The sequence below is a fragment of the Anoplopoma fimbria genome, chromosome 15 (assembly GCF_027596085.1).
Source record: "Anoplopoma fimbria isolate UVic2021 breed Golden Eagle Sablefish chromosome 15, Afim_UVic_2022, whole genome shotgun sequence".
In the NCBI taxonomy this organism is placed as follows: domain Eukaryota; kingdom Metazoa; phylum Chordata; class Actinopteri; order Perciformes; family Anoplopomatidae; genus Anoplopoma; species Anoplopoma fimbria.
The window spans coordinates 20,724,945-20,749,611 of record NC_072463.1 but is presented as its reverse complement, the minus strand read 5'-3'; the positions used below and the strand labels follow the sequence as shown (position 1 = coordinate 20,749,611).

Below are 24,667 nucleotides of genomic sequence, written 5' to 3'. Positions count from 1 at the left end.
AACGAGATTAACGCTGATATGACAGCAAGACAATCATGGCAGACAAATGGCCAGTAATTCAATCACTGGTGCAGGACATGTCATGTCAGCCAGTCTATGGACTGTGACAGGCTGCAAGAGGTGCTGGCAGACCTATATTGACCCGGGGCACACAAAGTGCTGATGCATCATTGTGTAAATTACAATGAGACCGGTCTCCTTAACATTTGACCAACAGCTTAAGGGAGGCGGACCTAAAAATTCAACTCAAAAGAGAAGAAAGTCAGTGCACCTACATCAACAGCCATCTTATTTGACACCAGCAGTTTTTCTTGGTTGTCAATGGTAACTACAAAAACAAAATGTCATACAGAAAATAAAACAGAACACAAAAGCAATCTGTAGAATGACCTATGAGAGAACTGTTCTGGTATCTAGAGAAATATTTTCAATTCTCAGTTTCCTGGGCACCAGTGTAAGTGGACTCATTAATCCAACAATAACTTCTGCTACCATGGATATTGCACCAGACAAATCCCTGTACAGATTAGGAAAACATTTCAGTTGCAAAATATTGAGAAGAAAAAAAAGATTGCATCCTATATCCCTTCAGTTCTCATTTCCATCACAGCTCGGATCCATGCACAGCCTCACCAGATCCAGATGCCAGTCATTAAATAATTTATGTCCAGCTGAGATGAACTTTGATTTAATTGATCCGGGCAGCCGGGTGGAGAAAAACTGATGGACCACAATGTTTGGATTGGATTCAAAACTGCAAGAGAATCAGTGAGTCCGAAGGATTTATTGAACACATTACAGCAGGAAGCAGATACAAGATCCTCTAACCAGCATGACTAATACCATAACAAAACAAAAACCATAGTTTGTGTTTAGGTAATTACTGTTTAAACGCAGTGATGGACTGTTGATTAACGCCTACACCCATCCGCGGTGATGTAGATAAAACACACAGCGCCATTCAGGCTTTCAATTTTACTGCCATCTAGCCCTGCTGGCAATTGAAACTTGTTTTGTCCAATTTTTCCTCTTTTCCTGGGGCACAGCTGAGCCTGATATGCATAGGTGCCCGAAAGGGACGCTCATCTGAGAGCAGTGCGTGCGTGCGGCCCAATCATGGAGATCTCTTAATCGTGTTTCTTTTTTTTTTTTTTTCTTACCTGAACTCACAAAGGCTTTATCAGAATGACGACAGAATTGAAAAAAACAGAAAGGTAAAAATAGGCGGGTACAAGAAGTGACAGTCTGTAGAATAAGGGGGGGGGGGGGGCATGAGAACGGGTGAAGGCAGGTGGTGATACCTGTGCCATGACACCTCAACTGCACTGCTTGTATGAGGCAGGTGTTGCCAGCCTCAGGGGTTGGACCGTCTTTCACCTTTACTGTACTTGATATTATTCCACCGCCCAACGCATGCAGAGTAACACAGACGGCGTGCACACAGATATGGGCAAGCAACCATACACACAAAGAACAGAGGTGGATGGGGGTGGAGACAGCGGCAAGGCGAGCGAAAGAGAAGGCATAGCAAAAAAAAAAAAAAAGCTGCTGCTTGTGTAAATTGGCTGTTGCTGCCTCCTCTTTGCCAGATTAACTCCACAGGGCAAGGCAGAGGAGGAGGGAGCGAAAGAGTGCGAGTGGGGGGCTGGGCTCAGTCCTTTCATCAAAGGGCCTTTCTTTCCCCCCCTTCTCTTTCTTTCTCTGCGTGAGGGAGTGCCAACTCCAGAGTGGGCAATCCATTCTGTGATTGCGTGTCAAGAAGTAAAAGCTACATTGTCTACGCTGGAAATCACACCTAACAGAAATAACAAGCGTTGCCTAAACTCTTGACCAAATATGCATCGATCACACACTTCCACATTCTGCTCAAATTTAGTGCAACAAAAACACGCTGCAGAATTTGTATGGAAGTCAACCCAGTGGATGCGCTTAGAGCAAAAAGGCAGAGCACTGGAATAACAATGAATTATATGCAACATCCTCACGGCCCATTATTCCAATTGCAGCTCCTGTGTCCCGTGTTTGGGCGTGCGGTTTCCAGGCCCTACGGCCAGGATGTTTTAATCCGTTGTGCCTGGCCCGAGGCCATGAGGCCAACCCTCAACCCTGAGAGACAGGTCTGTTGACACTCCTCTGCTCTCCATTGTGAGGCTGTCACGTCTCTTACTCAAATGCCCAGCCCACTTCTGTCATCTGCTCTCCCCTGAGTGGGTGTAATTACATTAAGGAGTCGGTCCTAGCTCAAACTTCCTCTACACACATCTCCATCCTGCTGCATATTTTAGCATTAGCTTTTCCATAATCCTGACCTAGAGCAATAATAATGACCTGTGTACAAGGGGCCCAGACAAGACTTCGCTCACTCTTAAAAGAACATACATGCAATTATGAACCATTTGGCTCGCTGTGCCTTCTGCCTTTTCTTTAATCTGATTTAGGTTTAGGATTAAGTCAAATGTCTGCTGGAATCTGTGCAGCCATGGTCAGTCATAGATAAAACTAGGCCCAGATTCATATCTGTATTGATGAAAAAGAGATGTGATATAATTTATTGAATGAGATATAGCCTACGACAAAGGTGAGTTTAAGTGGATGTCAATGAAAGACCTCTGAATATTAATCTTACTGTAAATGACAAGTCAAAGACAAAGGGAGGTGTAGCAGCGCTGGATAAATGATGTGTTATTCAATCGGGAGGGTTGAAGTTCACCGTCTTAATCTGATTTTAGAATATTCACTCATCCTGATAATTGCTTTAGCACCAAACCTGTAGTCGTAATTACATCACTTGGTTAATATCAGCATTCGGCTACTGTTAATCTAATTCTGTATGAGGTGGGTGAGCATTGCACTAAAGTTGTCTAAATTGAGTTAAAGGCTATCGTTTTCAGCAGATTGGCACAGATTTCCACCGCTCTAAATGGATGATTTGCTGGTGTGCAATCACCCAGAGGAAATCAAAGCCTGATAAAACATTAAACTAAAGTGGCAAAAGAATTGCTGCATCAAAATAAAACATTAGTCATCTTGGTTTTACAGCTGCTTTACAATGATATATATAGCATTAATAATCTAGTCATCCCTGCTTCATTATAGTGAAGCAGCTCAAGAGAAATGGATATAAAGAGTGCACTTGTTACATGCTGTAATCTATTATAATAAAAGGTTTGGAATTTAAGTTTGAAGTTATTTGACACTATAATGAATTTTTCATTACAACATCAATACCTATTTTTCACAATAAAATGTTATTCCGTCTTACTTTTTACTTGCAGCTCTGATGTTTAGACTGATGATTGTAATTATATCCTCCGTCTTTCACTGTTTGAGTTAAATTATGTTACACTATGATGTCATAGAGATTTCATAGTAAGGAAAATTGTTGCTTTTCCACAAGTGGAAATGCCCATTTTAAATGTAAATCAAGGGTAGCTGAGGAAATACAGCTGTAACAACATCCACTTGTATGAATTATCTCATGAATAATTAAAGTGCTTCAGCCCCATGTTCAATCATGTACAACCTTACTGAATAATTATCCATAATTCTTTGATTGATTAGGGAGGAGAGATCATTACAGTGCATTTGAATCATCTGTAGTACCTCACATTGCTATTCTGGAATATGAGAAAGAAAGGAATGAGTTCCAGCACAAAGCTAAGGCACCATCCCTCTCTTCTCCTTATACATAGGATTCAAAAATATTTATCCATCCTCTGTCTTTGGTGGGTGAAAACACTGAATTTTGCATGGCTTCTCTCGGAAGACAAAAAAGTGCCAGGTTTGTTAAGAAGGCTGGCATTGTCATGGCCCCCGGAATCCACTCCAGACCCCCCGCAAGGATCCTCCTCTGAAGTTACTCTGAGAAGTGAGGAAATGCCTGCCTGCCTGCCTCATGGAGGACCTGCTGCTCCATATTCATGTGTGGATTTCGGGGGGGGGAGGACACACTCATCAAACATGGCAAAAAGTCAAACTAGGAGCAACTCCTTTTTTGGATAGAGGGGCCTTTTTGAAGTTTGCAGGGATGCACTGTAATGGAAAAAAATACAAAATAGCAGGCACACCATGTGTTCGCTTGTGTGGTGCAGAGAATGAGTCCTGTAGTAAGTCCCCCATAGCCATTGGGAAAAAATGCATGTACAGGATCTGGTACAGAGCTAAATATTTGGCGTATGTGATTGGTCAGTGACATAATGCTCTATCTTGCACCCGGCGCACAGCACAGCGCAACTGTCATCGGTAGTTTCAGACCGACACAGTGGTCATTTTCATGCCCAAAAATGTTGTCCAAGTGACAAATGTACTTGTACCCATCTGTAAGCCACTGGGCATGTAGGTCTTAAAATACGGTATTTTCAGGCACATTGTTGGAACATTGCTGTCTTGAAGCAGCACAAAGCGATAGCACCATTGACAAACAAAAACCTGGTCTAAAGTCAATGGTGCAGTATTTTCTTGCTATTTAAAAAGCAAAAAAGATGCGTCTACATAGGCGGGCTCACAACACGGTACACTCTTCCTTTATCAGGGCTTTATTTGCTCATATGCAGTCAGACGGAGATGTTGATGTGACAGAGGATTGGGAGACGGTGGAGGCAGAGGCTCCCTTCCTTTCCTTCACAATATGCCACGGCAACATTAAAGGGATAGTTTGGGTTTTTGGAGTGGGGTTGTATGGAGGTACTTATCCATAGTCGGTGTAAAACCTACAGTAGACGGCGGTGGGCATGAATCAAGCTTGGAAAAGTAGGCAAGAGCATCAGCACGTCAGCAAAGCAATACAGTTCTGTGGACAGGAGCAGCACAAATGTATTTTAGCCAGCATTCCTGCATCCCAGAATACACAGCAACAAAATGTTATCTGTGTGCCCTCTTAATCAGAAAACTCATCAACATAAGACAATTCCGGGGCTGAACCGAATTGCTATAAACTTCGAAACTTAATTTATAATAACATTTACATTTGAATTCTAAATCCTATATTTGTTTACTGGTTTTTTTGCATGTCTAATTTTTCTGTTGCAGATAAAGATAAGGCTGCACTAATGTTATTAATATTATTTTATTTGAGGAATTAGCATTCTATCGGGGCTGCATAGGATTGTAGTTGTTTCCGACTTGTGTGATCCAAACCTTTCCAATATCTCCAGAGCATTGTAGTTCAAGTCCAAAGGACAAACTTTATTAAAACAAAAGAGAGATGTAAAAAACAATTTCAAAAATCCACAACCTGTTTTTGTTATTAAATATTCTGCTTCGATATGTATTGGCGTTAAGCCTTACAAAAACATTTTCCAAAAAATGCTTGCTTCTCCAATTTCCACCATTTAATTAGCAATGTGCGCTGCAGGTTTGAAAACGAATGGGAGATGACACGGATTGGTTTATTTTATGTTATGTCCAAAACACACACCTATGATTAATTTAGAGGATAACTAAAACTCCCTTGGCCATGAGATACTTGTTTACTATAAATGGTTTAAATAGGACCCATAATGCTTTCATACAACCAGCCAGTCATTCTGTGATCAAGGTATACTCAAGCTACAGTCAGTCTGCTTTGCAAACTGACCAGGCTGCTGTGGGTCCTTCCATGTTGTATGTACGGATTAATGCGATGCAGCAGCTCATCAAAAAGGGGAGCGGGCATGCTGAAGTAGATGAGGTGAATTTCCTCGTTGATGGCACACATCAGCCTCACACCACAGCTATATTCCCCAGCGAGAAAGCTCTTTGCATGTCAGGGACCAGCAGACCATCTCCTATCGTGTTGCCTTTGTTGTTTTAAGTGGCATAAGCAGATTAATTCTCCCTCAGCTACAACGAGATCCAGGGCAGAGCGTGTGCCATGTTGGATAATAACGTTTTTGACGGCAAAGTTCTTCCGGTAACACTGGCTGAATTATCCACAGAATATTTAGTTTGTACGGCACCTGGCCTTTCAAAGCATATTGCGGCAAATAACGTGTTGAGCATAAACATCACTGTGCAGGCCCGCGACACGGTGTCTGGTACGAGTATTTAAACAAAGCTTAAGGTTGGAGGTTGTTGCACTGCAGTGTGGCAAAAGCTGAGCCAGGAGCAACTTTTTGATGGACAACTCTGTTTTTTTACTGGAGCCCTCTGCCGCAACAACCGTGCTTTGCCGGTTTAGTGGTCTCCTTGAAAAATAATGAGTCTGTGTTTTTTTGACGCAGTGCTATTATTGGTCTGAGCAAAGCCCGAGGATACAAACGTCATGTTCATGTGGATCACGGACCATAAAGGTTCCTATTCAAGAACACTACAGATGGTTAGAAGGTCTTTTAAAAAACAGGCAACAATACACACTAAGCATTTTGTGTGTGCGTTTCATGGCTGTGTATGGCAAGAGGATGAGAGAGGACGGGGCTGGCAGCCAACAGATTGTCAAAACGCCTTAAGTGCAGAGTCCAGCTGCTGATCGTGCCATTTAAATGTGCTTTTATCCAGTCATTCTTTCCACAAAGAGAGTGGAAGAGGGTAATATATAACATACTCTAGCTCTGTAGACTCTGACCATCATACTCAGGGATGAACCCTGCAATCCATATAACACAGTTTGTAAACTCTCAGAAACCACTTTTGTTAAATATGTGCCCTCAATTATCAAACTGAAAAGATAAGGGAACTTTTCTTCTCCATGCTGAAGATGGAGTTTTCTATGGGTTCAAGTCTACTGCAGCTGTGCATAAGTGCCTGTCAACATCTCAGCCAAGATAAACTCTCTGCATGCATCTGCATCCAGCCTTGTCACATGAGACGTCTGAAGGCCGTTTACGCTACTACACAGCTGCAAGGAAGATATGACCCCATCAAATCTGCAGAACTAGCAACTGACCAAGACCCAAAAGGTTTCTCCTCAAGTATTGTTTGTCTTCTTGACTTCAGCCGGTTGTTATCTTGTTACCCTCTCCATCAGAGCATTTGGAGGTTTTATGGTGATGTGATTTATATTGGCTTGTGGCACGTTAATGATGCCAGGGAGCCATGCCTGGCATCCATATTCATGAACAACTGTGTTTGGGGAGCTGTGGAGATGGAAGGAGGAGGGATTGCCACACGTCCGCCAAAAGTCTCCCGAGCACAAAGTGTGGATGGTGGAGCTGCTGAGGCCTCAAGTTCACATGCCTGTAGGCACTGGCCCACCTGTTCATACTGACTAGTCGCATTCCCAGAGAGAAGATCAATGAGAACCAATGAACAAAGAAGCAGCACGCTAAGGTCTCGATATCCAATGCGCAACTGCCACAATCTGACCATAGTGGCTACTCGCACAGGATACTGCCATTTAAAAAAAATTTGGGGATATATATATATATATATATATATATATACATACATACATACATAGCAATTGAGTAGTGTTTATGTTTAATGATTGATTTGGCTGACATGTACCACTCTAGATTAACCATTTCATAAATTATTTAGAAGGACTCTGGCCCTTTTCATAGGCTCATATGCCAATATCGCTTTGGAGGCGTTCTTGTCACAAGTTTACTGGATGCTGCTAGGAAGAGAGAAGCAGAAAGCAAAAATGCATGTGGATATGAATCTGTATAAAGCTCTTCTGCTTCCATTAGGACATTTATTTTTTCTGTAAATATGGTAAAAGAAGGATTGCTGTATAATTCCATGTTCAAAATCAGCATGTAAGCACAACCCTCATAAATAAATGGGGTCCCCAGGATATGCACTAAAATGTTCATAACTCCAATGTGATTGTAAAACACTGATATTACACATTTGCCTATTAAATACTTAACTCCGAGGTCTGGCGGCAGTTTAAAGCCCCCATTCATTCTGGCCTATATCAATAGAGAAGGCAGCAGGATTTCACGTCCTATTAGCGATCATGACCTAATCAATGAGCTGTGCCTTAAAACAGCTGACGGCTAATTACGAGGGCCGCTCTCTGTGTGCCATGCCATTCAGGTAACCAGTGGTAATTAAAGAGGAGGAAGAAATATCTGTCGAAGGTTGTTCATAGCACAACGGAGGCAGTGCAGAGTGAATTGCATGGATACTCCAGGGTGAGGCGTAATTTGCTCCCGAGCAAATCAATAAAACCATTTAATCTCAGTTGCTATGGAACAACATATACTAAAACACAATGAACATTTCCTTGGGGAAATTTGCACAAGAAATAATCTTACTGCTGCTATTTTGAGAAATGTCTTGTTTCTTCATTTGGAAAAGAAAGTGGCTGAGTGTTGTCAAGGACATTATGTTTTGTTCTATCCTCAGAGGTGTTTCCATCCCTTTTCATTACTGTAACAACAAGAACCAAAGTCAAATTACTTTTGTTTTACCACAGTACAAAATAAATAAACATGCAGTTTGTTGTAAAAACGGTTCTCGCTATATGACAGCTAACAAAACCGTTATTCATTCTATGCTACAAATCATAAGGAAGGAGGCTGGTAACTAGGCTCTGTGATTTTAGTACCTTCGGGAATCTGCTTAACTGCACTATCTTCCATATGGAGCTCCACAGAGAAATATAATCATAAAAGAAAATAATTAGCAGGGTCCTCTTGTTAAATAAACGATATCCACTAACCTTTTGATATTGGAAGACCTTTGCACATGCAAGCGTAATAGATAATTCATCACTCGTGAACGAGATTTCAGTATACAGCTAACAGTAATGTGTAATTCAACATAGGAAAAATATTCAAATTTCCTGTTAATCTCTGTCACTCTCATCAAAAAGCCCATCATTTGTTTCAGCAGTGCTGCTCATTACCGCGGTGGTGAGAGGTCCTTCACTCAGCGTATGGCAGGATTGGATGTATGTGCCTCTGACAGGTCAGAGAGGTCATTCTTTCAAGTGAACTAGATGAAAGCTGCAGTTGTTAATTCAGGCAACCGAGGGAAGACGTTGTCGACGTGGAACGACTGGTGGCGGCCATACGTTTCAAACTGTGGACAAGGGTCATCGTGTCAGCAATGAGTGTCAGCACATTGGGGGGGGTTGAGATTTTGTACAAGGGAGATGGCGATCAAACATATGTGACACAAATACCACAGCAAAACATACAGCAGCATCATCTCTGGCAGTTAAATGTAGTTGGAGTAATCAATTATAACAATAATACCATAAACTAGATGTTGCAGGGAAAAGTAATGATAGCAATAATAATGGAAGTAGGTAAAAAACAACACTTTAAAGAGGGGGGAATTAAATTGATTAAATTAGGAGATAAATGAATAAAATACAAGACACACTAAAAACAGCTCTAAATAAATGAATAATTAGATAACAAAAATTAAAGAGGGGTTTGTAGCTCTTTTTAAGGCAATGTAATAAAAAAAGACTACTTTACACATTAAAAGATATAGCAGAATACTTGAATATTCGACAAATTGTTTCCATTTTAACATGGTTGCCAGCTTTAATGAAGCACAACCAGACACAATTAAGAATGATGATCCATCAGTTATTCAGAGGACACATTTATTCTCCACCTACTTTTGGCTATGAATGAATTGCAGGAAAAGAGAGGGGGGGGGATTGTATGAGCCTGCCAACCAACTCAAACAGACAAACAGCAGGACACGCACTCCCTGCCAGACAATCCACCATCACGGCAACTGTTGCCACGGCGCAGAGCTGCCAGCCTACTTTTGATTAGCGAGGGTCTTGGATGTGATTGGCTACAGTATGAATGGTGAGGTAAAGAAGGGTCTTAAATGTTGGGTAATTAACCTCTTCACTTGCACATATTCCACTTCATACATCACAGCTACTGACAGCCTCCTGTCAGCAACCTGCACCAATCAAGCTCTAATCTGGGAGACAGAGAGGGAACACAAAGACAGTGTTTGGGCTGTCACCACTGTGGTGCGTCTGAAACTGTCTGATTAGACAATGCACTGGATCTCAGTGTTGACAATGAAGGGCCCCTCACTGCTGCTATGGAAAAAGCTCAGGGTAGACAAAAAAAAACACCTCACAGCTATAATCATCATCATGTACATGTGTAAAAGAAAACAGCACACATAATCAAAAGGTGTGAGCGAAAAAGGCAGACGGAAGCATGATGGGTAGAACAAGGCTTTGGCTGATTGGTGGATTAACCCAGAGGTTGGACCATGACAGATTCATGAGATTTTTTTTTGTTGTGTTAAAAAACATGCAAACTGTGAATGGGATGCAAATGATATCACAATAAGGTGAAATACAGTGAGAAAAATACAAAGGAAGTGAGCAGACATAACTAAAATATACACCATCATTAATGCAAACTGCTCATTGCATTGCAAGAACTGACACTTAAGGAGAAGAACACAGTGCTGCAAAGACGTTCACATGGTGTGAGATTAAGTGTGCAACAAAGCTATTCCAAGTTATTGTAGATACATCCTAATCCTGAGGAAACCAGATTTACTTTGTAGTTAAATTGGTGTGATTTAAATTTTGTTTCACATTTATTCACATTATAATCTACTCAAGATCTTGCTCGTTTCCAGTGGTTTGGTACATTTTGTAAAAAGAAAAAAAAGGTTTAATGAAATCTTGAGTAAAAAGGTAAAAATGAAACGCCAAACTAAGGTTTACATTTTTTACTACCTTGTAATTTGCAAGTGCCTTCATCATTTCAGGTGTTGATTGTAAAAAAGAAGTGTTATTTCATAGTTAGAGACAATTTTCTTACTCCTGACATTTTTGTATTCTGCACACGGCACTACAATTTGGTATGGGCATTTCAAAAGTCAGCAAACAAATAAAAAGAGCATATTGTTTTAAGATACTACTTAAGACAGATTTCACACACTTGAATGTTGTGTTCACAAAAGTAAAAAGCGTAATCCAATGCATAAGGTTTCCTGAGAAAGAAATCAGAGCCTTGAGAAATCGAAAGCCCCTCTTCAACAAGACACACAAAATGATTATTCCTGGTAAAAAGAGAAAGAAATGCACAAGTCTGCTTTAAAATGAGAACTAGAATTCAATTTATCTTACCAGTAGCCATAACAGTGACCTCAAATCAAATTAGCTTTGCATTTCATGAGTCACAGTTCATCCGGGAAAAAATGGAAAGTGCCAATGCTCTTGCGATTTAAACATGTACTGCTCTAAAAAGGGACAGAATGTAAGAATAATGACTTGCCAATCACAGCTCACTGAATGTGAAGTCATCCAAACAGAAAGAAAGCGCTTTACAATAAAATGTGTCCTGCAATCTGCTGATGCAAGTATCCATCACACAGCCTGTCAAACTGCAATTCCCAGGTGGTAATCTTTCTGAAACTATACGTTGATAGACAATTTCATTTAAATATTCTGATTGCAGTGTGTAAAACATGCCATTCCATTCAGCCCAAACAACACTGACAACCATCAAGGTTTGACTTCACACTACATATCTTGGTGCGTTGTTTGTTTGATCCCTGATCCCCACACAGAGCAGAAAGGTAACAGATAAAAACAGCGTCAGGTACAATCCTTGAGTCCTTGAGTCCTTGGGCTACGTGTCAGCTCAGTGGAGTGAGGAGCCACCCTGTAGCCCCGGTTCTGCTGTCCACCAGATGGCTGCTGCTGGGAGCCAGCTAAGAGTCGGCCTGGTGGCCACTGAAACTTAAACGTAAAACGGGCTGTCGATTATGAAGAAACGTCTTCAGACAGACTAATTAAAAAAGGGTCTTTTTCATCACGCCTGCCCATCTGTTAAGAGAGCCCAACCTGATGGAATGACTAATGGCTATTCAGTTTAAATGTGCAATTCACAGTAATATCTCAGTGAACACTTTTTCTGGTATTAAATGTTTATGCTTCTTTTATGGGAAAAATATATTTTTTATGGCCAGTAATCTCCTGAGTGCAATTTTCAGATCAGAAAAAAGGTGGAAACCTTTGAAAAAACAACAACAACAAAGACCTGCATAGGACGACACCAAGTCATTAACCTGACTGTTGTGTACTGCAACCTGCCCGACTACTGATGTAACCAAGGACTTTACCCTGTCTATGTTTTCTGTGTAGAACCTTTTTAAAATCATGAATATTCATTGCACATTAGCTTCTCACATCAGTATTCTGGAAGCATTTTAAAACAGTGTTTCTAAACAAAGATTGTATGTAAATCAGCTCTTATCTACAAGTAATCTGGACCAAGGGACTACACGACCACTGATAGAACAAGGTCAGTGCATGTGGAGGAGGAAGGAGTTCTCCTCATCACTCTTTGACAAGGTCAGTGCATCAAGTACTGACCAAACACAATAAACCAAGGAATAACTAGCATTTGTTTCAGCAACAGAGAATAAAATAAAGAATAAAAATGTAACCCTTCATCCATGCAAAAACATAAAACAACCAACTCTCCTGTGACTCATTCGTCCACCAGCACTTTCTGACGACAGCTCGCTGTCAGACCGCATCTGAGACTGTGTGTGTGTGTGTGTGTGTGTGTGTGTGTGTGTGTGTGTGTGTGTGTGTGTGTGTGTGTGTGTGTGTGTGTGTGTGTGTGTGCACATCTTCATCACCTAGACACTCATTACCTTGCCAGCCTGCAAGCTGTCAACACACAACAACAGGCTGTTTGAACTCGTGACCCACATCCTGCTCGTCCTCCTACTCGGGGAGTTCAGTGATGGTAATGAAAGCGAGATGATTCATATTACAGTTTGTAATGGTCCCCAACCTCTCTTGCCCCAAAGCTTGCTAAATTACACACAGTAAACAAGGTTAATTCTTCAGTTATGGATAATTTCAAGTTGTCTCCGAACAGCTAATAAGTTCACTTTCACATTATGGATTGCTTTGGTTTGATTAACTGCCTGTAGCGTTATCTCAGCTCAGTGGCATGTCGTCGGACTTGTATGGCCACCCATCCTGAAATTACAGTACACATGGAGGAAAGCCTTCAGGACTACGGCTCTTAAAATGTTTCTGTCTTGGTGCAAAACTCCTCACACATGCAATCTGTTGTGAGGATGGAGATGTCAATGGTTACGACCCCCCTGAAGCACGACCACGCAGGCAGAGACTGTGTGTGTGTGTGTGTGTGTGTGTGTGTGTGTGTGTGTGTGTGTGTGTGTGTGTGTGTGTGTGTGTGTGTGTGTATCTTGCCTAGCCTCTGATAATTTAAGGACTTTTCTCCACGGCAGCTTGTTTTAATTACTGAGAATAAGTGGCAGCATTTGGTCAGGTTTATGGGTCTTCTTCAAAGTGCAGGCTTGGTTTAGACAGACCAATCTGTGGGACTGCAGAGCTGTAAATCTAAAAAGTGAGCAGCTACTACCACTAACAATGCCCAGGGCAGATGCAGGCAGACCAACACAGGCAGCGGGGGTTAGACAGGGTTCAAAAAGCTTTCCTTTCATATAAAAGTTTTCCTTTAATATGTCTGAAGCGAATGACATTCAGTCTGAGGAGACATGAGGTCATCTAAAATGATGAATACCAAAGGAATTAAATAGTTTTGGACCTGCATTTGTAGGATTTAAAACATCTTTGAAGTGTTTGACAGGATAAATCACTGTGAACTAGATGTTCGGATAATATATTTTCCCTTACCAACAACGATTCTGATACTTAAACTTGCCTATTGGCCAACACAGATTACTGATTCAATACCAGTGCATTAGAAAGACAGGTTATAATTCCCTCTCTATTATCTATTTCATATTGCAATCAAACATTTAATCAAGTTTCTCGCCAAAAGATTTCAAAAGATGACATTTGATCACGAAAATTTACTTTAGAATTGACTTTCGCCCCAACCCTTTTTTTTTTTACTGAATGAAGCCTGAATGCATCATAATGGAACTTCTGTTAACAATTGTTAGCTTAACGTTTAGATAAGCAGGATTGTGCTGCCCACCAGCTGCTAACAGCTAACATTTAGTATCTCTCCTGCTGCTGATTTCAACACGGATTTGTTGTTCACAATGTAGCATTATCAGGGAAAACAAAGGGTGCACTATTTTTTAAATACAGGTGTATAGTACTAGTTTGCACATGTTCAGTACCGAATGTGCAGGATGGGTCGATGTTGTTCCAGTATAGTGTAAAAGAGCTGATAAATAATATGAAAATGTGATATCGTATTGGTACGTATACTCGATCCAGCGTTTTGGGCTGTATCAGAGACATTTCCGATACTGGTATTAGTAATGGAACAACTCTACTTTAAACAGTACAGACATTGAATAGATTGCTTCAGGGATGACGTTTTAGGTCACATTCCTGCAGTACGCTATGTCAGCAGACAATAATGGAAACAAAAGACGCAAGACATGAAGAAAGGGAAATATATAAATTGGACCGAGCAATAGGCTGGATTGGGATTGCTCTTGAATTTAAAACTCTCACAGTGAGGAATGAGCAGAGTTCCAACCCAGGGTCATTATTGGGTTTGGGTGAAGGGGGTGACAGGGGACTCCCGACTTTTCAGTGAACTCATTTCTATTCTCATACAACATCCAACTCCCTCCTAATGATGAGAGCCCTGAGGCAAAGTGTGCTGGGACACACGGGACTGACTGTGCTCAGCAGCCATCAGACGTCTGCAGCAGCCCCGGCCAACTGTTACCACTCAGACACAGACTTCCTGAAGAGGTACAGTCTGAGCCCACAGGATCTTGAGTGGTTTGTCAAAACAAGGCTTTTGCCGTCCGCCAAAATCACTACAGGATGAAGACTAACTGAATAAAAAGATAGAATTCCCTACATTGCATTTGTCAGAATCGGGTGTAACGAGATACCTCCTTACAGGAACACGCCTGGATCTGTAATCACAAGTGTCAAAAAGAGCCAAAAAAACACTAAGACCGAAAGCTTAAAAGAAAAACCCAAAAAACACAACATAATTCTCCCAAAGAATTTGATTTGAAACACAGTGACCAGCTGGTCTTGCAAGTCAGCCAAATTAACCTCTTATGCTTTTGATCAAAACAGAATTAACCAGGAGGAGGCAAGATGTTATTGCACAGCAGGGTCCAAGTTCTATCTGAACACACACACACCTACAGTATAACGCTCAACAGGGCACCATGTATCCCACTGAGCAGAAGGCCCTCCTGATATAGGGAGTAATTAATCACTCTGGACCTGGCCCTTCTCTTTTTATGTCATTTCCTTTAGATCAAACTCAACGCTTTAACAATTTTTGCCAATTTGCTATTGCTGATTCAAGTAAGCAGAGACAACTGTATGTTCTCCGACGAGGAGCAAGACGTCATCCACAGAGTGTGTGATTTATATATATATATATATATATATATTTTTAAATATATATATATAAAAACGTCTTGAATGTCACGGTGCATTTGGCTACTGGGTTCAACATCACTGTAACCTACAGTAGTTGAAAATGTTTAAAATGTTTAAAACTGCCACAAAATGCACCTTAGAGCAAAGATATTAAATCATATCACAGTGGAATGAACCACTGATAGTGTTCATGTGTGGTGTGAAGCTAATGAAACTAAATAGTAAACCTATGCTTGACCAGCACCCACTTTTACCTCTTTATTCAGGAAAGGTGAGGCTTAATTACATGGTTTCAGTGGCCTGCAGAGGCTAACAGCTGTTTCCAATTACATCTGGTTAGGCCTCTGCTGAGGGAGGGTTTGACAGAGCCATGCTTGTCATGTAGGCCCATACACTGAATATAAATATAAGATAGTTTGTTAGTTCCAACACATAAAAAGAAATACTTTTCTCACACTTACCTGTGACGTTAATGGTATTTAGACGTTCAAACAGCTGGTGGTTGGCTTCTTTTGGTCTCAGTACAATGGTGGTGAATGATGTGTTGAACCGGCGCACATTCAACAGTGACACATTACATTTAAAACAATTAAACTGCAAAGCTGTATTTCCTGGCACAATTTCCCTCACTTCCCCCGTGTTTAATCCGCAGAAGACGTCGTGAATAGTATCTTAATGATTGTCCAGTTCCTTCCTGGGATAGATTGGCCGCAGTGTGCGCAGGTGCATCAGGACAGGTGCATCAGGACAGTCAATCAACAGTGTGACACGCCCCCACCTGTTAGAACAAGAGGCCAATGCGGGGAATGGAGGCTAGTTTAACAACAGCAAAGCTACTGGAAAAATGCTATAATCGTACTTTTTTAAACACTCCCCCCTGTAGTTGCCGTAATATTAGCATTTAATAATAATAATAGATTTTATTTATATAGCACACTTTAAAATACAATGAAATCTCAAGGTGCTGTACAGGGTAAAACAATCACAATAATCAAATATAATAATAAAACGCTAAAATCAAATAAAAAATCTAATTCATTCATTCATCTAAGAAAATATATTTCATCGGTTTTCCATATACTTATATTTTTTGGGGGAAATAAATGTCAATTTAGTGACAAATATAGTTAAAAGTTGATTGAGAATCAGCCAGTTATTAACAACATTTATTTAATTTGTAGGCCAATTGTTACTCTTTTTGTCTAATGCATATAATAATATACAGACCTTTGCAAACAACATAAACATTCATATTGGGCCACTTTGTGTTTCCTGATGCAATGATTGGTAATGCAGTAGCTGACAATACTGTATTGTATTATATTAAACTAATAGAAATCTATAATGAGTTTATAAACTGCATAAAGACCGAAAATGAAGGTGTGCAAAAGTAAATAAATACTAGACATATGATACTTTGTTGAGGAAGTGATTTAGAACAGCCAAACATATAAATGTAAATGTTTTGATTTCATAAGCAGATTGCAGACAGAGAGGGTGTTCAGCCCTTTCTTCCTTAGGGTGTTGAGACAAATAAGTACATGGATATAGAATATGTGAACCAGGACAAAATATTCAACTCTGAATCATCAGTAAGAAGAAACATTTTATTCACAGGTACTGTAAAAGTAAAACACAAGCTGCCATATCATACATTTATACACAGGGTTTGAAAATCCTATACAAAATCAAAGATATCAGAAAATATGGGTTTTGATATGAAATATGACCTCACATATAATAATTTCTTGGAAAAAAGGTCTTGGTTTGGTAATAGTTATTTAATGTATGAGCCTTACCCACATTAGTGAAAATTGAAGTTATTGTAAAAAATTAGAATGGTAAAAATGGAGTAGAAATCATTCTTTAAAAAATGATTAAAAAATCTCATGCAGCATCTTCAGAGAGGCCCTGAGAGAGTACATCTTTGTAAAAGAAAGAAAACAAAGTCATATTTGTAACAGATATAGAAATCAAACATACCAAAATACAACAAAGCCAGTTTGTTTTACTCAACAATAATTTTCACGATCATCTTTGTTCTCTCTTTGTCAGCTGTTTGATTCATAATAAGCACATTCTGGCAGCTTCAAAGAGCTGATATCATGATTGATTTTCCCAAACAATGACACGCTCAATTGCTCTTATTCACTCCATCATTTAAAAAGAAACTAACAATTCTTGAGTCTTTGTTTGAGACACTGGATCAACTTTGTAAATTCGCCTATAACAAAAAAAAGGAAGAACAGGGGACAAAAGAGGCCAAACTGTGTTGCTGCCCTCAAGTCAGCATTGAGGTTGTTACAGTAGTTGCAGTAAATGTATTGGAATGCATAGAGCCGAGGCTTGGTAGCGCTTGAGAAAGTGTTGTATCAGAGGCCAGTAGACTTGTGCTATTTCATCTGTGCGTCTTTGTTGTACAGTGTATAGATAGCACCCAATCCGAGCCCATTTGGAGAGAAATTTGGCTCACAGTCGAGCACTTCTATCAGTGTAACCGGTCATCATGCAATCCTCAGAGGCTCGTGTAACAGGGAAGGTTAAGTCTCTCAGGGTTGCTTGACCACATACTGTATTGAGGCACCAGAGTGATTGGCTGAATCAAGAATAATCACCCACTATCCATCAAAGTGGCCCTCTGATTGATATGTTTTGGCGTAATCTCTCATTTTCAGTGAGATAAACACGGGCAAGGACAGCTTGAATAAGCCCTCCGTCCCCCAACATAACTGCTGCCCTGCCTTAGTGCATCCACTGAGACCCATTTCTATCAAGGCAACTGGAGGGAAAAACATTCACTCAACCCTGCTAGCTTTCACAGGCCAGCTGGCAGGCGATGAGTGACAACAGCAAATGCAGTCCTTGATGAGATAACATAGTCCAGTTTGAAAAATCTAGAAAATTACAGAACCAGAGAGTTAAAATAAGGCGCAAGAGGCTGAATGAACATGGATAAAATGCTGACTGAGGTTTGAAAAAAGAGAAAAAGGCAAAGTCTGGGAGCGCAATAACATTAGCTTATTGCTTTTTTTTTTTCCTCTTTATTTTTTTCCTTAAAAGGATATTTGTACACACCACATAATCGTATAAATACACTATACAATGCAATATAAAATATTTTTCTTAAAAGCAATATGTTCAGGGTTTGCAAAGGTATGCTTAGGATACCCGCACCGTATGAAAAATAATGACTCAAAAACAAAACAATACAAAAGGCACTTCCAGGTGTTGTTCATCGACTCTTGAGTAAGTGATGGCCACTGCATTGGTGCTCGCGTTTCATTTCTCTGCCATTAAAACATGTCCTGGACAACGAGGCACTGTAGCTAGGAGGTTAATATTTCCTGTTTTCATGCAAAGATCCACTCTCATCTCATCTCCGTCACTTGTTGTTCCTCATTCCAGTGATATATGTAGACTGACGGCTACACATCATCTTCCTTTTGTTTTCTCACTTCCTTATTTCTCCACCTCGACTTTCTTTTGTCCTCAGACTTCAACTTCACGCAGTCCCTCCTGAGCACCAGATTTTGGCATGCTGATGTCAAAGCAGGTCACCATCATGACACGGGACTTGCATAGATTGACACAGAACTCCAGGTCCTCTGTGGCCTGTGCCAAGGCCTCCAGGTACTCTGGAGACTCTTTATCCAAATTCTGGTCCACTTCAACTGTTGAAAAGGGGAAATTAATGTTTGGTTAATGGTTTGTCATCAAAGAGCTTTCAAAGTCGACATATGAATTTACAGTAAAAGAACATTTAGCAGTCACTTACACTCTCCCATCCACTTGCTGGGGTCCATCATCAGTCGAGCCTTGGTGTCTTCCAGCTCCTCCAACAACACCTCATACTTTGCCCTCAGTTCCTTCACTTGCTGTTGCCTTCTCTCCAGCATCTTCAGCTTATTGTTAAAATACAGCAGGCCCTGAGAGAAAAGGAGAGATGTTTAATTACAGTTACCTCTAAAGTTCAGTTGACCGAAGTAGCTGAAAGTATAAAGTCAAAAAAGTTGAAACAGGCACAGCAAAAAAGTAGGAAAACTAACAGTAAAAGTAATTCCTAAATGCAAAATGTCAATTAAATGGACAATGGAATAAAATTAATAAATAAAATAAAGTAGGAAGTACAATCAATTAAAACATATTTTAAGTAGCTGAGCTGTGCTTTGAATGTCGGAATTGTTCAGGTTTTGGGATCTAAAAAAATGTTTTGTCTCAATTTTGGGCTGAATAATGAACATGGTAATATAACTACTGTAATACAGCCTGTTCTGCTAATAACAAAACCTCAGTCACTCCTAATATTAACTCACCGTGTCAACATCCTGGAATGGTTGCTGAAGACAAGATTGGGGGAAACAGATAAAACCAGTTAGCATGTCAAACAAGACAGAATATGAACAGAATGAATGGCATATGAAAACAGTATGTTAATATTTACGCTTAGTGTAGACACAAACTACTGATGCACATGCACGAGACTCCAATGCTTTTGAAATAGTAAAAAGCAATTCAGGCAGTGATGGCGAGCAGAGAAAAATCTAAGACCATTTTTTCCTAATTGAAAGTAAATCAAACCACCATCTAGCTGATTTAATATCTTCTCTCAACAAATCCCTGTCTGGCTGCAGCAAACTTGTGGGAGCAGTCAATGATCCACAGAAGAGGAGTCGGCTATAAAAAGCGATCAGGCGTCCAGCGATGAGTGCGAGCTCTGAGCTGATTTGGGCTGGTGCTGGGCGCCCCTGCATTCATCACACATTCTCTAAACAGTCTTCTCCCATCATCTTTTTCATTTTACTCCCCCCCACACATCACCATCGTCAGCGGTAAGCCAAGTCGTCACTCAATTCTAAACCAATTAACCCTCTTCAGTAATTGCCTCCTGAACTCTTGACATTCCCGAGGAACGCTGCCAAAATACCAAGCTCTGGGAATCTGGAAGCAGACACTTTAACTCCGGGATTTGCCTCTTAGCTGACTGAAGGTCAGACGTCTGAGACATATTATTACTGTCTTGTTCTTTAAAAAGAAACTGTGAAGAAGGGAGCTAAGACATTCCCACAACGGCAAGTCAATGTGACACATCTTAAGCATGCACGGCATCAATGTCACACATGCAAAATATGGCTGAGGCTTAGAGAGAAGATTTTAACGAGACCTTGACCCAGACAAAACATTATCTTAAACAAGTTCAGCGAGCTGTACCACCATGTAGAACAAGTCAGGAGTGACCCTTCGCTCACCTCTGTGGTTTCCTCCAGACGCCGCCTCTGGAGCCGCTCCACATCATCGATCTCATACACCTTGATCTCAAAAGGCTCCTTTAGAGGCCCCGACATAGGAGGCAAGTCCACCCACTGGCCTGCTGTGCCCACCTTCTTCCCCAGGGAAGAGGAGTCTGGCAGGGGTGCGGGGATGAGCCGTCTTCTCTGGAAGCCTAGAGAGCCATTCATATGGTCAGATAGGCACCAGTTGCGTGTGTTGACATACCATAGTTGTGTTTGCTGGGAATTATGAGTAAATATTTATGAGTCTCACTCTGAGATGTAAAGGGATGCGAGGCCGAGAGGCAAGAGTTGTGGTGATTGCATATTTATGAGGGTTTCCAGGGGTTGCTATTCTGTACATACACAGCCCAATAATTCAAAAGGTTGGTTTAAGGCGTATGAATTTAAATGGTTATATATACTGGGCTACGAATACCTGAAACCAGGTCACCCCTGTTCGTGTTCAATTCATCTTATTTTATCATCACACGGTTCAAAGTCGTCTTGTTTGAAACATTCATTTTCATTTCCCTGTATATGTATGAATAATGTATTCTGCTGATTCAAGAGGAGAGAAAATCCAATGAAACACCAATCCGTGGATGTAATGAGAATGGATTCATAAAGTTAGAGCTGCTGTAAGGCTAATTTCCTTTGAGAGGGCATTCATTTCTGGATGCTATTTGAATGTGTGTAGCTGCACGGGCAAGCGCTGTTTGATACATCTCACATACAGAACGCTGCTATTATCAGTATTATATCAGTGAATATTATTATTTATATGTAGAACCCGAAAAGCCAAATTACATTCTCACCATTTGCTCTCTTCTTGGGATACTTGGAGCTCCTTGTTCTGCCTGAAGTAGACATGCCGCTCTCACTCATGGAGTCATGGGCAGACGAAGCGCTGCCTGTGGCTTCGCTGTCACGGATCATGCTTTCATATCCGCTGCTGCCACCACTGTGGTAGAACAGAGCTGTGCGGCCCATAGCTGGGGGCAGCTCCCCGCTCAGCACACTACTGTTGTCACTGCCATGGCCGCTGCTGTAGCGTTGAGGCCGCCTGGGTGCTGTAATTTTGCTGTACGGAGAAGGCAGGATGGCTATGGGGGATTTGTCCTCACTCACGTTCACCCCGCTGTCATTCCCGCTGTCTGAATCTCCTGAACCTCTTATGTGTTTGCCTGATATGTTGCCTGTCGCCAGTTCGCTCACGCGGCTGTTGGCGGCCCTCATGGCCTGCTTGGTGCCCATGATGGTTCCTCTCCCAGGCTTACTGGTGACAACAGCAGTGGTTCGGGGAGCCGATGTCCGTCCTGATGGCGGGAGGTTGGCATTGGTATTTCTGGTCACGGGGGTGGCCAAAGATTTGGTGGAGGAACTTAGGCCCTTGGAGTTGTTGACTGAGAGTGAGCGTGCCTTACTAACGCTGACTGCTCCTAACGCTCTGGGATTTACAGAGGCTTTTACCTGACCAGGTTTGCTAATACTTCCTCCACTTGGGGATGATGGGCAGGTGGCTATAGGAGAGCTGGATGAATTAGGAATTCCAAATCTCGGAATGGTCCTGCTGGATTTGTTACTGCTGCTTCCCAGACTTGCCCCACTATTCTCCCTACTAAGCATAGGCCTGGAACCCAATAAGGACAGACTTTCACACCTTTCCAGGGACATTTGACTGCCATAATGCTGCCCAGCCTCTCCTCTCGGGCCTCTGGCCTTCAGGCTGGAGGTTACTTTGGCTGTGTTGAGGCTTGAGGTTTTGAAACCGGTAGAGTTCGCTCTGTGACGTACTTCAAGCTCATCCTCTGATACAGCTGCCCTTGCCCCGGAGACCCTTCCTGCTTCCCCATATGCTGACTTTAAGGCACTTTGGGGCAGCAGGATCTTAGTCTTGTGGTCAAGACTGGACTTTCGCACTGGAGGAGGGGGAGGTGAGGTGCAACCAGGTTTAGGGAGATTGCTCGCTTTCTGTGAGTTAGCCTTGTTGTTTTTCCCCAGGGAGGAGTATTTAAGGCTTGTGGTAAATGCAGTAATATCTTGGGTTGCCTTGTAGTCTGTGGAGGAATGGATGACGGGCACTGTTCCCAGGGTGGTGGCGCCTCGTCTCAGCTGAGGCATTTTGCTGGGTGGGTTCTTACTGGCTGACTTCTCACAGCCATCGACCACCCTCTGGGATGAGGTAGACCCCTGCACCTTGGGTGTGCGAGGTACGCTGTTGCTGTTGTTGGATGTTTTGCTGGAAGGGATGCCACTGGGGGGATTTCGGAGAAATTTGCTGGTGCTGCTTGAGTCGGAAAACTGAGGCTCTGGGTGGTTGTCAACACGCTGCCAAGGATCCTCCTGCTTAGCATCTTGCCTCGGTGGCTCTTTGCTGCTGCTGCTGCTACTACTACTACTATGAGAGATGGATGAGGTAGGTTTAATCTTCCTGGGAAGACTGGAGTGGACTATGGAGGGGCCCTGTGGAAGTGGAGAGGAGCTAAGTGAGTGAGCTTTAGTTATTTTGGATGTCAATCTGAGGGAGCCTTTGGCTGATTCCGGAGATGGGGGGCACTTTGTCAAGGATAGTTTGCTTGACGCGGCACTATCACTGTCTAGTTCGGAAAAACTAAATCCACTGTCATTTAAGGAGTTCTTGGCATCTCTTGGAGAGGACACACAATGGAACATATCCAGGGAATCAAAGTAAAAGGCAGCCTCTCGTCCCATGTGTTTGGCCTGTGGAAGGAAGACGTCTGTGGAATGAGCCCCTTCACTCTCCAAGGCGCAGACACTGACCTCACTCAGCCAAGAGCTGATCGATGAACCCCTGCTATCGATACACTCCATTGCTCCTTCCTGGTGGGGTGTGCCCACTGCGATGTTCCCCTCCGATCCTCCCACAGCCGACGTGTAGGCGTCAAATTCATCATTGATGCTGCTGATGATGCTGACAGGTCGGGAACCAGAGGCCAGGGCCTGAAGGGAGCAGTCACTGTTAAAGCTGATAATGCTGGATGGCCGACCCTTATCTATAATATTGCCTATAGACAGCTCCTCCACCACAGTGAACACCAGCTCATCCTCTCCATTCAGCTCCACAGGCTGCTGCAAGGTCACAGTGGCTGTAAGGATGTCCCGATCCAAACATCTTTCCCTCAAGGTAGATCGCACCTGGCACATCTCAACCGGAGCTCTTAGCAAAGAGGAGGCGTAAAGATCCCTCCTTTTCACAGCCTGGTGACTCATTCCTACAGGAGGCATCCTGGTGCTGGATCTTTCCTCATTGCCAGTATTTTCCTTGCTGGAGTCTCTCTGCTGTGAAGGAGGTGGGGCTGGCTTAGGCAAAGCTTTCTTGTTGAAGTACACCTTCTCCCTCACCACAGGCTCAGAATTAGGCCCTGAGGCGGTTGCTAGTTTGTTGGGGCTAACTCTGCTTTCTGAAACCATGGCTTTTTCACCATCAGCGCTGGTTCTGTCTGATGGTATACATTGCGTCTTGGCATTGTCCAGTTTAGATTTAGTGGTTGGACTGCAAATCGGTTGTGTGGCAACAGATTTAGGGGATTGTATGGATGAGATGCCCTCTTCGGTGTGAGAAATATTGGCTACAGTCTTTGGTGAAACGGGGCCTTGGCTCTCCTTAGATATGTCAGTCTTGGGGCTAGCAGGGCCTCGCTTGCCCTCTCCAACAAAGGCAGTGGGTTGTTCACTGCCGTCTATACACTCCAACCTCTCCTGCAGCTCAGCAAATGTGTTGCATTTAAAGAACTGGTCTCTGTCCATTGGGCCCTCTTTTGCAGACTTCTTTCTGTTCAGGGATGGGATGATTGGAACAAAGGAAGGTGGGCCTTCATTGTCACTTAGCTCCCTGTCCGAGATAGCAGTTCCCCCAGGGCCCACATAAATGACAGTATCACAAGACTGTTCACTACTGGATGAGTAGTCTGGGTCACTGAGCATGGAGGGTAGATCTGGGTCCAGGGCTACCGTCCGAGGGTGGAACGGCCTGAGGTGGGGCGGCCGGCGGATCCTCCCTTCCTCACAGGAACTTTCCCCTCCAGATGAACTGGATGCATACTGGAAAGCAGAGTTAAAACAGAAGAGAAAATAGTTTGGGGGGGGGGGGGGTTTCAAAAATGATCTCATTAAGCTATGACAGTAATGT

At 42.2% G+C, this 24,667-nt stretch overlaps 2 protein-coding genes across 3 annotated transcripts in view; both read right to left on the bottom strand.

Annotated features, from left to right (window-relative positions):
* c15h14orf180 (chromosome 15 C14orf180 homolog) overlaps nucleotides 1-15,975 on the bottom strand; it is a 138,256-nt gene extending 122,281 nt beyond the window's left edge. For both annotated transcript variants that reach the window (XM_054613842.1, XM_054613844.1), the window contains exon 1: nucleotides 15,709-15,975. The gene's annotated coding sequence lies outside the window, so the exon portion shown is untranslated. The remainder of the gene's footprint in view (nucleotides 1-15,708) is intronic.
* Nucleotides 15,976-16,868: 893 nt separating this feature from the next.
* Nucleotides 16,869-24,667, bottom strand: part of kif26ab (kinesin family member 26Ab) — a 66,736-nt gene continuing 58,937 nt past the window's right edge. Inside the window, 5 exon segments of the mRNA XM_054613267.1 lie at nucleotides 16,869-18,918; nucleotides 19,023-19,173; nucleotides 19,561-19,584; nucleotides 20,494-20,687; nucleotides 21,333-24,579. Of these exon segments, the coding sequence (XP_054469242.1) occupies nucleotides 18,737-18,918; nucleotides 19,023-19,173; nucleotides 19,561-19,584; nucleotides 20,494-20,687; nucleotides 21,333-24,579 (3,798 nt within the window). The 3' untranslated portion in view covers nucleotides 16,869-18,736.